The 13,898-nt window shown below is 55.5% G+C and overlaps 4 protein-coding genes across 4 annotated transcripts; 3 read left to right on the forward strand and 1 right to left on the reverse strand.

Annotated features, from left to right (window-relative positions):
• The first annotated feature begins 85 nt into the window (after window positions 1-85).
• K452DRAFT_264171 (uncharacterized protein) lies at window positions 86-1,716 on the forward strand. The gene is made up of 2 exons (XM_033538676.1): window positions 86-1,090; window positions 1,180-1,716. The coding sequence occupies exons 1-2, from the start codon at window positions 230-232 to the stop codon at window positions 1,528-1,530; spliced, it is 1,212 nt and encodes a 403-aa protein (XP_033402094.1). The 5' UTR covers window positions 86-229; the 3' UTR covers window positions 1,531-1,716.
• A 98-nt stretch (window positions 1,717-1,814) lies between these two features.
• K452DRAFT_283654 (uncharacterized protein) lies at window positions 1,815-3,131 on the forward strand. The gene has a single exon (XM_033539811.1). It carries the CDS (start codon window positions 1,833-1,835, stop codon window positions 3,105-3,107), a length of 1,275 nt encoding a protein of 424 aa, XP_033402095.1. The 5' UTR covers window positions 1,815-1,832; the 3' UTR covers window positions 3,108-3,131.
• Window positions 3,132-8,113: 4,982 nt separating this feature from the next.
• Window positions 8,114-11,090, reverse strand: K452DRAFT_219751 (glycosyltransferase family 39 protein; the record flags this gene model as incomplete). The annotated part of the gene is made up of 4 exons (XM_033536432.1): window positions 8,114-8,650; window positions 8,699-10,446; window positions 10,495-10,784; window positions 10,843-11,090. 4 exons carry the CDS (start codon window positions 11,088-11,090, stop codon window positions 8,114-8,116), a joined length of 2,823 nt encoding a protein of 940 aa, XP_033402096.1.
• Window positions 11,091-12,682: 1,592 nt separating this feature from the next.
• On the forward strand, window positions 12,683-13,730 carry K452DRAFT_243173 (uncharacterized protein). The gene is made up of 4 exons (XM_033537897.1): window positions 12,683-12,787; window positions 12,974-13,138; window positions 13,356-13,468; window positions 13,522-13,730. The coding sequence occupies exons 1-4, from the start codon at window positions 12,743-12,745 to the stop codon at window positions 13,529-13,531; spliced, it is 333 nt and encodes a 110-aa protein (XP_033402097.1). The 5' UTR covers window positions 12,683-12,742; the 3' UTR covers window positions 13,532-13,730.
• The last annotated feature ends 168 nt before the right edge of the window (window positions 13,731-13,898 follow it).

The raw sequence follows: 13,898 nt of genomic DNA on the forward strand, positions 1-13,898 counted from the left end.
GGGTTTGGCGCTGCTGAAACGCCTGGCTTGCTTGTGCTTGTTTGTGTTTGCTCCTTCGCTCTCCTTCGTTCGCGCTCCTTCGTGGTACCTGTACGCGGCGGTGACGGCGACGGGTGAAACTGCTGTCATTCACTTCACTTAAGACGATCTCGACGGCTGCTGCGCTGCGCTTTTGCAGTCTGCTACATACTACGGATTACCACTCTCTTACGGATCACATACAACCACCATGGTGCACTGGCAGCACATCCTGGCTGCCACGGCCGCCGCGAGCAGCAGCCTCGCCTCCAACCTCTTCGTCACCTCGTACACGGGCACCGTGACGACGTACGGGCTCAGCTGCTCCAGCGACAACGGCACGATCACGACCCTCACGGCCCAGCACACCGACCGCAACTGCGGCGCCAGCCCCTCATGGCTGACGCTCGACCCCGCCCGCCGCATCCTCTACTGCCTCGACGAAGGCCTCAGCACCCCCAACGGCTCGCTGAACTCCTACCGCGTCGCCCGCGACGGCACCCTCACGCCCATCAGCCACTTCGCCAGCATCACCGGCCCCGTCAGCGCCGCCCTCTACGGCCCCCCCGGCCACCGCTCCCTCGCCGCTGCCCACTACAGCGGCAGCGCCGTCTCCGCCTGGTCGGCCCCCGACAACGCCACCCTCGCGCCTACCCAGCAGATTGCCTTCACCATGGCGGCGCCCGGCCCCATCGCTAGCCGCCAGGACGCGCCGCACGAGCACGAGGCCGTCCTCGACCCCTCGGGGCGGTACCTGCTCGTGCCCGATCTGGGCGCTGACTTGGTGCGCGTGCTGGGCTTCTCTGCCGCGGACAAAGGTTTCCTCGCGCAGCGGGAATCGCTGAAGATGGCGCCTGGCGAGGGGCCCAGGCACGTCGCTTTCTTGACCGAGGGGCCGGCTAACAGCACCACGTACATGTTTGTCGTTACCGAGTTGACCAATACCGTCGTCTCGTACGCTGTCTCGTATCCGCCCAACGGCGGCATGAGCTTCAGGGAGGTGTACCGCACGCCTTCGTTTGGGACGGAACCGGTGCCCACGGGCGCGCAGGCCGCCGAAATCGCCGTGACTGTAAGTTGATCCATCATCTTCTCGCACACCCACACAGGCACCTACCTAGGTAGCCAACAGAGCGAGCGCACACTAACGCACCCGCACAGCCCGACAAGCGCTTCCTGCTCGTCTCCAACCGCAACGACACGTCCTTCTCGCTACCAAACCCCAACCCGGCGAACAGCACGGCCGAGCCGTCGGACTCGCTCGCCACGTTCGCCATCAGCCCCAACGGCACCCTGGCCTTCGCGGCGCTGTCGCCCGCCGGCGGCCGCACCCCCCGCCACTTCCAGCTTAATGCCAAGGGCGACCGCGTCGCTGTCGCGCTGCAGGACAGCGATCGCGTCGTTGTGTGGAAGCGCGACGTCCGGACGGGGAGGATTGGCGAGGCGGTGGCGCGTATGCTGGTCGGGCAGCCCACGAGCGTGGTTTGGGATGAGGCGGGGTGTGCGTATTGAGTGCGGAGGTACTTTGTTGCTTTTTTTTTTTTTGCCTTTGTTTTCTTTTTCTGTGGTTTAGTAGAGTGTGTCGCAAGACGGGAATTGATTCGTATTCACTGAATTGATGAGGAGAGAGTTGGTTGGAGTGTGCGGGCGAGTGAGAGGAGAGCGGCGGGTATGTAAATCAACTCGGCTGCCCCACCCCCGCCAGCAAATACGAAGTGCGTCATCTGCATCTGCGCCGCCCGGGCAAGCCAAACTGTAAACACAACACCAACCACCCATCCCCATCCACACCCACACACACACACACACACACAATGGCCACAACAGCAACAGCAGCAGCAGCAGCAGCAACAGCGCCATCCCTCCTAGCACGGCACCTCGCGCGCCCCATCCTCCGCCCACACCCACCAAGCCTACGCACCGCAACCACCGCAACGCCCGCGTTCCCCCGCCGGCGCCACCTCCAAACCGCCTCCTCAGCGCCGCAGCAACCCACCCCCAAACCAACCTTCGGCTTCGCCTTCGACATCGACGGCGTGCTCCTGCGCTCCTCAACACCCCTCCCGCGCGCCAGCGCCACACTCCGCTACCTCCGCACCCAATCCATCCCCTTCATCCTCCTCACCAACGGCGGCGGCACCCACGAGTCGGCGCGCGTCGCCGAGCTCAGCGATAAACTCGGCGTCCCCATCCACCTCGACCAGTTCGTGCAGAGCCACACGCCGTTTGCGCGCATGGACGCATACAAGGACAAGACGGTGCTGGTGGTGGGCGGGGACGGCGATAGCTGTAGAGGTGTCGCGGAAATGTATGGGTATAAACACGTCGTTACGCCCGCGGATGTCTGGGCTAGTGACCCCAGTCTGTGGCCCTTTAGTAAGCATTGGGCGGGGTATTACGAGCAATTCGCGCGCCCGCTCCCACCAGGCAAGCTCAAGGTCGACGCCATCTTCGTGTACGCAGACCCCCGCGACTGGGGCCTCGACACAGCCCTCATCGTCGACCTGCTGCTCTCCCGCAACGGCGAGTGGCAAACCCTCTCCCCGCTCAACAAAGAAGGTAACTTCCAAGCCGACGGCCAGCCCCCTCTCTTTTTCTCGAACCCGGACCTCTGGTGGGCCGCGAAGCATGCGCTTCCTCGGCTCGGCCAGGGCGGCTTCCGCGCTGCGCTCGAGGGCGTCTGGGAACATGTGACGCGGGGGGCGTGTGGGACGGCGGTGCCGTTGCAAAGGAAGGTGTTTGGGAAACCGGGGCGGGAGACGTATAAGTTTGCTGAGGAAAGGCTGGGCGAGATGTTGGCTGCGCGGGCAAAGTCTACGCAGTCTACGCAGTCAGAAGGAGCAGAAGTGGGGGTGGAGCCACTAAAGCGCGTCTACATGGTAGGCGATAACCCGGAAAGCGACATCCGCGGCGCAAACGACTACGCCTCCCCGCTCGGGACCGACTGGTTCTCCGTCCTGGTGCAGTCGGGCGTCTATCGTGAGGGTGAGACGCCGAGTTGTGTTCCGCGCGAGTGTGTCAAGGGCGTGGGGGAGGCGGTGGAGTTGGCGCTGGGGAGGGAGGGCTGGGGTGGTAAGGGCGGGTTTTAGAGTAAGTGGGTGGGGTTTGTAGAGACTAGAATAGACGTACCTAACGTATGAGACATGCCAGCACTGTATACATACAGCATCCATCCACCGCATCCATCGTATCCCCAGGCCACGGTACAGTATAAAAACCCCCCTCTCCATCCAGTATCCAGTTTCCACGGGCATCCAGCCCCGAGCACGCCAGTGAATATCTGAAATTCCAAAAGTTTACGAGAAAACGATTACAAGCTTACCTAGGTAAAAGGGGGCTGTCAGCTACTCGTAAAGCACCTTCTACATTTCCAAATACCCAGAACCACTCCCAATCGCACGCGGCATACCCTGTCATACATGATGCATGGGTGGTGGCATCCCACGCCAGCATTAACGGGAGCTGAGCTCCACCAGCACAAGGAGGTAGTGGTCAGCAGCATCACGTACATGCTTAGCCCTTCACTCGCTCTCCCCTCTCCTCCCTCTTACTCTTTCACACCCCTACTCCTTCATACACACACAGCAACAAACACGGGGCCCCCTCCACGAGACAGACCGTAGTTATCCCACACAAAACAAAACGAACAGAATAGAAGGCATTCCTACAAAGGACCAGGGTTGACTGCATGTTTGCGTTTGCGTTTGGTGGCGGTGTTGGTGCGCAAGCTGGGGGCTGCTGCTGCCGAGTATCGCTGGAAAGGAGTGCTGCTGAGTGTCACTAGAATAAGGCACTAGAGAGGGAGGGGTAAGCGGAGGAAAGGGACCTGAAGGGAAAAGAAAGGGTGGGGGAAGGGGTGTGTGCTGTGCGTCTGCCCCGGCGGTGTAGGCTGTTTTCTGTCAATAATCTGCTTGTCCTGCTGAGTGCTGACTGGTGCGCTAGGAGCGAGGAGGGCTGGTGTGGTGTGGGCGGATAAGCTACTTATCCCTAAGACACATACCCACACCACAAACCACAACCCACACACTACACGACACCAAATAACTACACGAACGCACAACGTCCCCTATATCTAAGTCTTTTGACGAGTCTGTTCCTGTCCTTAGAGTGTTGTAGACCTTGTAGCTTTATATGATTAAGTCTGCCTTGGTGGCAGTGTTGATGATTTGTGGTGTAGGAGGCTGTTGGTACTATTTGATACCTGCTTTTTGAACTCCGCTAGGTATAGCGGAAGACGCTATTCCCGGCCGCGCGTAGCTACTCTGGTATCGTCGCTGCGCTCTTATAGCGGGCTGGGGTGCTAAGTAACCGCTCATTCGGTATGCGTTCAGTCACACTGAAAGCGCTCATCACTCGTTCGTGTTCAGTGGTTTTGTGTTGGACAGTAGGACTGTGCCTTCAGCTCGGCTGCTCCGTCGGGCTCGCGCTCTTCTCTCGCCTTGTCGGCGCGAAGTTGTTGTGAACTTGTTACGAAATATCTACGCTTTTGTGTGTAGAGGTGCGTTGTGCCGTGACGTAATTGTGCTTATGGACCGCGTTGATTGCTTTGTTTCTTTGTGTGTTTGTGGCCTTTGTACTTTCTTGGACGTGTTGGTAGTTTTAAAGAGATGGATTACTGTAACGTCTAGAATGCTTTCGTACCTTTCTAGATTTATAATACTCTTCACCGTTAAGCGAGATTTATCACGAAATGAGATAATCATGTTTGCATATAGGGGAAGCAAAATCTGCTTAAAGTGTTTATAGTATGTATTCGTTTAAAGACCGTCTTGCTGGTGTCGTAAGCGGGAGCTTATAGCTATATAAAGAGTAACCTGTAGGGACTGCTTGTATTATTGCTTATCTCTCTAAACGGTGAAGAACCAATAACCATTAACTGCAACGGAAATCATAATAAAGTCAGTGTCGAAACATCCATCACAAACGGTGTGAAATACCTACACTATGCTCTGACTGAAATCCACGAAGACACCCAGCTGAGAGAGCATCACAAACTGAGAACTCGGTCTCTCGTTAACAATATAATCAACGAAAGCATGATCATTGCTGTGCGATTCAGAGAGAAAGCTTTCTTAGGGATCTAAACGAGTTAGACTATGGCAAGCAAATGGCCCAAAGACGCGTTGATTAATGGTTTAAAGTTAAGGGATGCGACTATTATGAAATCAACGAATTTTAATCTGGTGATGGCTCTCAGGGCCGCAGTGGTGATGTGACAGCGTCGAAGGCTACACTGGGATGGAGGCACGAATGTGGTCTGACATCATCTTTTAGTTGCCACCAGGCAAGGACAGGTTTGTTGATATTGTTGTGACCGTATCTATAAGGCTTCGGTTGGTTGAGAGCCACAAGTAAATCCGATGACGCTCAGAGCTGCTCTGATCAAACAAATATCATTTAGGCCTGATACGAACGAGGACGAGTATTTTATTTGCGGCCTGTGACGCACAAGATAAACGATCCTGCGTGTCCTGTCGAATTTCTGCTCGTTCACGCACTCCGCATGAGTACACTTTCGCAGACTTCAGCATCGACACTAATGTCGGTCATTCTCCACAGACGGAATAGAACTTGCCGTAGAAGACACTGCAAACCCTGTGTTTAAGATCTTTCTGAAAGAGCGGCGGGAGGCTGCCGTTACCAAGCCTGCCATAGCCTGATTACTGCGCAGAGTAATATCTCAGATGCGAAAGAAGGCCAAAGAACTTACGGACTGTACTCCGTACTCACTGCAGTCTACGCAGAGGAGCCGCGCGCGATTATCTTCACACTAATTAAACAAAGCTAAAAGACATTGCCCCTATGAATACTGCTCACCTTAATGGTCACGACATAGAAGTGCTCGTGCGTGGTATAGATGGTAAGTATACCGGAGATACTGGCTAAGACGCTCTCGCATTGCGCTCGGAGTCCGATTTCTAAGATCGTAGAGCTTATAGCTTTGCTCAGCTGGGGTGTACTGACCTCCAATCTCGAGGGAAGAGCGGGAAATGCTCTGCTGGGACAAAGACCTCGACGAGCCGAGAATAAAGATAGAAAAAGAGTCGTTGTATTATCTGGGATATGAGATAGAGAGCTTGTTAATGGAGAAGAAGAACGAGGACGTGGCCGACAACGATAGCTCTTACGAAAGCGCTACCACCGCTGATTAGGATGCTGTTGACGATGCTGATGATGCTGACGGAGGAAGTGCTGGCGGCTACGATGTTGAAGATGACAACTAAAATGCCGAAATCGACAACGGCGAAGTCAAAGAGCTCTTTGGCTTTATTACTGGTCACTGGAACGCAGAGAGTGACGACGAAGACGACGAGAACCACGAAGACATTGCGTCAGACATGGTTCTGTTGGAAACCGCGTTTATCACTGAGACATTGCGCGACGGCGATCCACTGTCTTTGAAGGATGAAGTGCTTGTGGATTTCGTTCTCATCCGTAAACGCTACCATAGTTGAGAACTGCAAGAAAGACAAAGGCATGACTGTTGCAAGGGGTAGCGTCTGTCACCATCAAGCGAGATTCATCGGCTTACCAGGTAATAATTGTACGGAGTAGGAGCAGATATCCGGTTAAGATATTTTACTATGTATGCGTGCTCTAAGATCTCTTCACGTAAACCTGGGAATTTGGGGTATAGCTAGATAAGGAGTACTATGTAGGGACTGCTTACTTTCTTCTCTATCTCGCTAGGCAGTAGGTAATAGATGCCCCTTAACGGTTACGAACGTTACTCTAGTAATCGTCAAGAATGTTCATAGAAACAGCACCGCAACAACCAGATACAGCCCCACAAACAGACCAAAGCACAACCTATAACCCAGCAACCACAACCACAACCACCTCGTCTTCGAATTTCCAGCATCGGCCGAAAGCCATCACCCACTCACTGAAACGAAAATCCTTCGAGCTCAGCGTACGGGCTGTGCAATTCGACTCCCGATCATCCGCGCTTCCGCATAGCTACATACACCAGCAACTGAACGCCCATCAATCACTCTCGGTCCCATATCAGTGACAGTACCCGGCACCAGGCCCGTAGGTAGAGAATATAGCGCGTCGTAGCCCACAAGTCTATCATTAAAGACTTAACTAGGAAATCTACCTATTACAAACCCGCCACATACCTTGCCGGCTTGCCCATCCACTTCAAAGGATATTCCAAGTACGCACGAAGTGTTCGAATTTACGAGCTAACGTTAACCACCATGTAGGCTACTGCAAACCGCAGGCTCTTCCCTTAGGTGAGTGATTATAAAAACTAAATTTCCCCAAAGACGTGCTATCTTTCCACATTAGCACTACCGTTTATCCCAGCGCGCATTACAATGGCTTCCTCGTCGCCCATGAAGCGTATTGCGTCCGCGGCTAAAGAGACATTCAAAACCCCGGATGTATACGAAGCACCAGTATTGAGAAAAACAACGATCTCCCATCCCTCGCCCACCCCCGCCACCAACCACCAACACCAAGCAGCACTGAGCAGCAGCACCGCAGAGCCCTCATGTCCGTCACCACTATGACAAGTCAGCAGCCATCATCATCGCCCCGCGAGAATAAGATGCTTAGATGGCGGTAAGCGCGATGCTCTCTCTCTCTCTTCCAGAAAGACTTTTGCCGGAACAATGCATCTTCCCAGCACAGAAGACATCAGCTTTTCAAAACGTCCTCTCTCCCCTACGGCTTCGTTGGGCGTCGCATCCAGGCGACGTTCAAACTTGTCTCTCACTGCACGTGCGTCGCTTGAGATTTTAAAGCCATGCATCAATCGCCCACGCAGCGTTTCCGGGCGCCGACACCACGTGCATCACCACCCGTATCAATCCATGCAGCGCACGCAGACACCAAAGCGGCAATCAGTCGACAACGCGAGCAGTGTAGAGTAAGATAGGTATAGTACGCCGCAGCACCGCGCGCTAGCTCGCTCTTGGTTGCGTCCCCGCTATCCTACACACCCTACGACAGTAGCAATAAAGAAACAACAAGGAATAAAGAAAATTATCTCGAAGGAGTTTGGTTTTTTATCTCGTCATGCGGCGGCCGACACAAGCAAGTCTGCCATCGTAATTCCTCCACCGCCACCACCCCCATCAATCAATCACTGCTTCGTCGCCTCCTTGGCGTCGCTAGCCGGACGCGGCGCGCCCTTCTTCTCCTTGCCCTCGGCGCTGGCCTCCTTGGTCTCGTCCTCGTTGGCCGAAACAACCGGCGGCTTCTCGCTGGCATCGCCTTCGGCCGCCTCGGCCGTCTCCGGGTTCTGGCCCTCGACGTCCGGGTGCGGCGGCGCGACGCCCTCGGGGACATCGACGCCGGGAATCTCGTTGCCCTCCTCGTCGACGAGGCGCGTGCGCGTCTCGTACCGCGTCTGGAAGCTGACCTTGCCCTCGGCGGCTGCGCTCAGCACCTGTTCCTCGTCGAGGATGTTGCCGTGCTCATCGCGGTACTCGACCTTCTCCTGGCGGCCGACGTGCTGGGCGTTTTCGGCAGCGGCCTTGGGAGTGACGTTGGGCTCCCTTGGTTCCTGCGGTTGCACAGGGACCGGAGGAGGAGCCTCCTGAGACTTCGGGGCCGAAGGGGCATCAGAGGAAGGGACGTAGGCGCCAATGCCGTTGTAGACCGGTCCGTATTCCTCGTACTACACAACGTTAATACTATGGTCAAGAGATGTACACGATTGACTTACGGTGTTGTGGAAGTTGTTGCAGTCCCAATCCCACTTCTCGAAAACCTTGACAGCCTTGCACTGGTCCTTGGTCCATGCGTTGCCGTAGGCAAGAGGAGCGTACAGAGTGAAGACAAAGATGCTGATACCAAGGAAGAAGACAGCACCCGTCTGCCCAACCATGGGGTGATCCCTGATGCGAAGAGCGGCGAAACGGTTGGTGACGAAATCGTAGGACTGGCAAAGGGCCATAATAGCAAAGTAAAGAGCGGGAAGGTAGTGGTGCAGGAAGAGCTGGCGCTGCATCAGGTAGAAGGGGAAGTAGTGGAAAGCCCAGCCGAGAACAGTCATGCCAACCTCGTAGTCGAAGCGCTTGAAGGTGGTCTGGCTGTAGTCGCTGTAGCCACGCTGCCATCTCAAGACCGCAAGGCCCTTGACACCGACGTAGGCGAGGATGACGAGAGTGGAAGTCCACCAGATAACGGGGTTGCCCATGAGGTAGATTTGGCGGCTGTTCTTGCCCCAGAAGTTGATACCACGCTGGAGAATAGGCCAGGACGGAGGACGAGAGTCCCAAGCGTGCGACTCGGTAAGACCAGCGTTGGTCTTCCACATGATCTTTTGGAGCTCCCAGAATTTGCCGAAGAACCCGGGGTTCTTGTAGTTGACCTTTTCGGTCTCGGCGCCAAACTGCGGGTGGTCGTTTTGCTCAATGTACCAGATGCTGTTGGGAAGAGTACCGCCCCTGGCGCAAGTCACTTCCTGCTGCTCGAAGCCCCAATCGGGAAGCTTGACCTTGTGCGAGAAAAGCGTGCAACCGGTCATGATGTGGATGAGCTTGAACTTGGACTCGATCGTACGAAGACGCGACTTGGCCTGGGTACCATCGGAGTACGAAGGAACAATTTCGACCTTAAAAAGATCGTTGGCGTCACCCTCAAATCCTTCGTAGCCGTAAGCCGAGACTTCGTTCTGCCAATCAGCCTCCGTGATGGGAGCGCGGACATCGTGCGAGTGAATGCGACGGTCGGTGGTAGCGTGGTAGAGCCTGATGATGGATCCATCGTAGACGAACTCAGGCTTGATGCCATCCCAGGCCGTAGGACCGGGGATGGTGACGTTTTCGGCGGTAACAGGCTGGGTCGAGTTCTCAACGAGGAAGACGTTGTTTTCGTCCTTGTGGGGGTAGAGGGTGATCTGTTGCTGATTGCTTCCAGTCGGGTACATGTGACCGTGGGAGTGGAGGTAACCGCCCTGGGTGTTCCAGTGACGGATAGTCACACGGCTGCCAAAGACAACATCAGCCGCAACCGACTGCATGCCCTTGTTGTTCAGAGTCGACTGGAACTCGGCGGACATGAAGCCATCGCCGTCGCCGGGGTTGACCAAGCAGATAAAGTGAATGGCGAACATGCCCATGTAGAAGGTGATGGGGATGACAATCAAGCAGAAAACGCGCGCGAAGAAGTGCTTGAACCACAGGCGGGGCGTGACGTTCTTGTTGTCTCCCAGAAGAACCCACAATTGAAGAATCGTCAAGCTGCCCACCCAAGCAATTGTGAACAAGCCGACCCACTTGACGCTGGCAGTGGCACCAAGTCCAAGGCCGGAAAGAGAGAGCCAGGTCCACCAGCTTGGCGTGAAAGCCTTGGAGGGGCCTTGCTCGTGCTGGTTCGTGAAGCAAGTCCAGGCAAGGGCGGTGAAAGCGGTGCAGATGACGAGAGGAGAGTCGAGGAGAATCAGACGGGACTGGGTGAGAAGACCGTTTTCTGAGATCTGTTAGCATATGCAATCCATTGGCGCATCGGCGCACCCACCAAAGATGACAAGTCCGGCACCCAGAGCCGCAATGTTGGTCTTGCAGCCGTACGCCTTGAGAGTCAAGAACATGGTGGGAATGGTCAGCACTCCCAAAACGGCGGGGAGGAGACGCATGGCCACATATGGGACGTTGGCCTCGAGGTAGTCATCGCCAATGTTCTTGAATTCGAAGTTGCCGTCGAATCCAGCCAACCAACCAGCCAAAGTTATGAGGAGCTTCGCGAGAGGAGGATGGACGTCCATGAAGAACCGGCCCTTGATATACTTGGAAGCGAAACCACCGAAGCTGCGAGGCCTTGTTAGTAGCTGTTTGCGCGAGCCGGTGGTGCCGAGGCTGAACTCACTGGACCTCGTCGAAAACGACGCTGCTGGGTTGGTAGATGCGGAAGAGCCTCACGACGGCCGCAACGACGGTGAGGAGGCCGAGGAGCCTCCAATCGCGTCCGGGGAGCTTGAGAATATCATTGTCCTTGACGCCGTCGGAGGTGTAGTCGCGGGCCTTGGCAATGGACTTGGAGCTGCGTCCGGGAGACTTCGCTCTGGGAGCACCAGGCGCCGAGTCCTGGCGGAGGTAGGCCTTTTCTGAGGCCATGATGGCAGTTGAAGGATGTTGTGGTCTTGGGTGCTCAGAGCTCGAAGCTGGGCCTAGTGGCACTAACGGGCATGCTACGGGTCCGGGCTTGGCAGCAGAGCTGGACGCGAGCTTCACGCCGTGAGGTTGAAGCCGAGTCAATTAAAGCTGAAGGGGATCAAGGAAAGACAAGAAAAGGCGAAGTAGACACTTGGCCCAAGGTGATGGGTGATTCGTGTCGCCGATGAGGATCGCGCGTTGCTCTCAGCCAGGGGAGCGGGGCTAAAGGAGACTAGCGCAGGGCAAATCACTCCGATCACCCTTGCAATGTGTCCTCAGCTCCCGGCTCAAGCACCAAGGCCTGGACCTCAATGTGCGCTGAGAGAGGATCCCGCTAGGATTCAGCGCAAACGGAGACCCTGAATTGTGGTGTAGAATAAAAAAAGTGCTTCTACAACGCTGCTGGACGGCCTGCGGGACGGCCCATGCTACCTACCTACCCATTCACCCATTGTGCCTCGCGACAGCTCACGAGGGAGGAATTGCTTCTCAACATTCCATTGCACATACATACGTCGCGCTACTGCCCGTGGCATGGTAGAATGATGTCTTCCAATTACCCAGAAGCTCGCGTAGACGCGTATACGAGCCAGCGCAGGAGCGATAAAGCCTCAATTACCATGAAGGCTGCATAGCTTAGCCCGTAAAAAGCTCCAATGGCTGCATTGGCAATATAAGTCGCTCATCTGTCGCCCGTTCCATGTAATATGTCCAGGGCTAGCCGAAGGAAACATGTGAATCCCCCGTGCTCTCATGCCAAGCCTTCCGCTCCGCCCGAGCTTGGATCCCGCCGTGGAGTGCACAACGGTCGGAGGGGCAGACGTCGTTATACTCTACATGTCCCTCGTGAGGAACACATCCACCCACAAGCGCAGCCTCCGAATCTACCCACGAAGTGACCTGTGGGGATCGTTCTGAAAGCACCGCAAGCATATCTACATGCTCCTATTATGTTGGTTAATGGTTGTATTCGTAGTGACTCGACGTGCTTTGCTCTTACGGAGCACGCCTCATTGCGGGGAGATGAATAACAACATCTCCTCCTGTGACTGTAGTAATTATCCACTGACTGTCCGCTCTGTGCACCTCCGAACTTGCGAGTGGTGACAGGACGACACAACCGCCGACACTACCTGCGGACACAATCGACGGTGCCATGGAGATCAAGTCCTACTCCCTGAAAGCTTTTTCCTCGATAACGCTACAGATTACTTTAGGGGGATGCCAGGACCTGCGTCTCATCTGCACGTCGAGGAAGTCGGACGGATTCACTGAAAGTACAAGCAGTGAGGTTGCATGGCTTCTTGAGGTTTAATGAAGATGGCAAGATGGGACTCTTCCAACGGTTTTAAGAGTGGTTCATCCAGATGGCAAGTGAATTAGGGTTCCGACTTTTCCAGCGCGATGAGACACGTCAAGTACCGCGGTTTCGATTTGAGTATCAAACATCTTCTCCGCCGGTCCGTGATGTCGCTGATTGGTTATCTCCGCTATGTCCGGCACCGTTTTCTGCCATTTGCATCGGCCTCTCGGTCTTTTGATGACATAGACGAAGCAAATCACTACAGCACCTCTCCGCCTTGACATCTCCTCCTGACGACTTACATTTCGCCATGGCAGCAGTCGCAGATAGCTCTGCGCTCCAGGCGCGGTCACTGGTAGGTCTCTCATTCTGTCGCCCGCATCGCGCATTCATTTCCATCGCCTCCACCGTTCCCCGGCGCGAGACTTCCATGTCGAGGCGCAAGAGCCGTCGAAGCGCACAGCGTCTCTCTTGTCTTCCTCCGCATCAACACTGTCTTTTCTTTATGCCAATGATCGTGGAGCTGACCCTCATCCTTCAGTACCGCTCGCTCCTCCGCCAAAGCCGCCAGTTCGCCGCATACAACTTCCGCGAGTACGCCTTGCGCCGGACCAAGGACGCTTTCCGTGACAACCAGCACTTGAACGATGAGCACGCGATCCAGGAGGCGATACAGAAGGGACAGAAGGAGCTGCAGGTCTTGAAGGTGGGTCTTTCCGCTTGTCGCTTGGTCTTGGGTGGGAGGCGGAGTAGCGCCCGGTGCGGACAGGGTTCCTGACGCTGTGCCCCCGAAAGACTCAGTTCTAAGTCGGACGCATTAGCACTCGTAGAGATTGTTCTATGCACCAGTGCGGGACGCGAGATGGGGGAGCAGCTACAGGCCGACGCGCGACAAGAGAACATCGGGCTAACGCTATTCACAGAGGCAAACCGTCGTCAGCCAGTTCTTCCAGCTCGACCGGTTAGTGGTAGAGGGCGGCAAGACGGGCAAGCAGACGGGCAACGAAGGCGGGGTTGTTAGACAGAAGGACACTGGGTAAGTTTCTCGTCTTCGCGGGCTTGAGACACTGCATGCTGACGTTCCTACAGCTGGGATTAAGCCGCGGGCCGCGCAATAGATGGTTTTCAGTGATTTTAGGGCAATCGGGGCACTTTGTCGGAGCATGGGTTTCATCTCTCCATCGGACTGTTATTGTATCATATCCAATCAGACAGACAGCGCCTGCATCAAAGCGCGTAATCCCATGAGAAGTCTGTTGATTGTTTCTGTCGCGTTTTATGTACATTTTGATCAGGTGCAAGGAAATGGCATCCAGCCCACTTACGATCCACCTGCGCCGCCATGATGGAAAACAAGCTGGCCGGTTGAACCGCGGGTGTTTGTGCACGGCCCCCCGTTCCAGCTGAGATCGCAATCGCGACTTTCCCCAGACGCGACCCGACACCTGACGCCTGCAACCGCAACC

This window comes from Aplosporella prunicola (assembly GCF_010093885.1).
Source record: "Aplosporella prunicola CBS 121167 unplaced genomic scaffold K452scaffold_3, whole genome shotgun sequence".
NCBI lineage: Eukaryota > Fungi > Ascomycota > Dothideomycetes > Botryosphaeriales > Aplosporellaceae > Aplosporella > Aplosporella prunicola.

Bases quoted from the DNA above. Each gene is read 5' to 3' on its own strand.
- K452DRAFT_264171 (XM_033538676.1), top strand. From the start codon at position 230: ATGGTGCACTGGCAGCACATCCTGGCTGCCACGGCCGCCGCGAGCAGC. The intron at 1,091-1,179 runs GTAAGTTGATCC...GCACCCGCACAG, and splicing joins CCGCCGAAATCGCCGTGACT to CCCGACAAGCGCTTCCTGCT.
- K452DRAFT_283654 (XM_033539811.1), top strand. From the start codon at position 1,833: ATGGCCACAACAGCAACAGCAGCAGCAGCAGCAGCAACAGCGCCATCC.
- K452DRAFT_243173 (XM_033537897.1), top strand. From the start codon at position 12,743: ATGGCAGCAGTCGCAGATAGCTCTGCGCTCCAGGCGCGGTCACTG. The intron at 12,788-12,973 runs GTAGGTCTCTCA...CTCATCCTTCAG, and splicing joins CGCTCCAGGCGCGGTCACTG to TACCGCTCGCTCCTCCGCCA. The intron at 13,139-13,355 runs GTGGGTCTTTCC...CGCTATTCACAG, and splicing joins AGGAGCTGCAGGTCTTGAAG to AGGCAAACCGTCGTCAGCCA.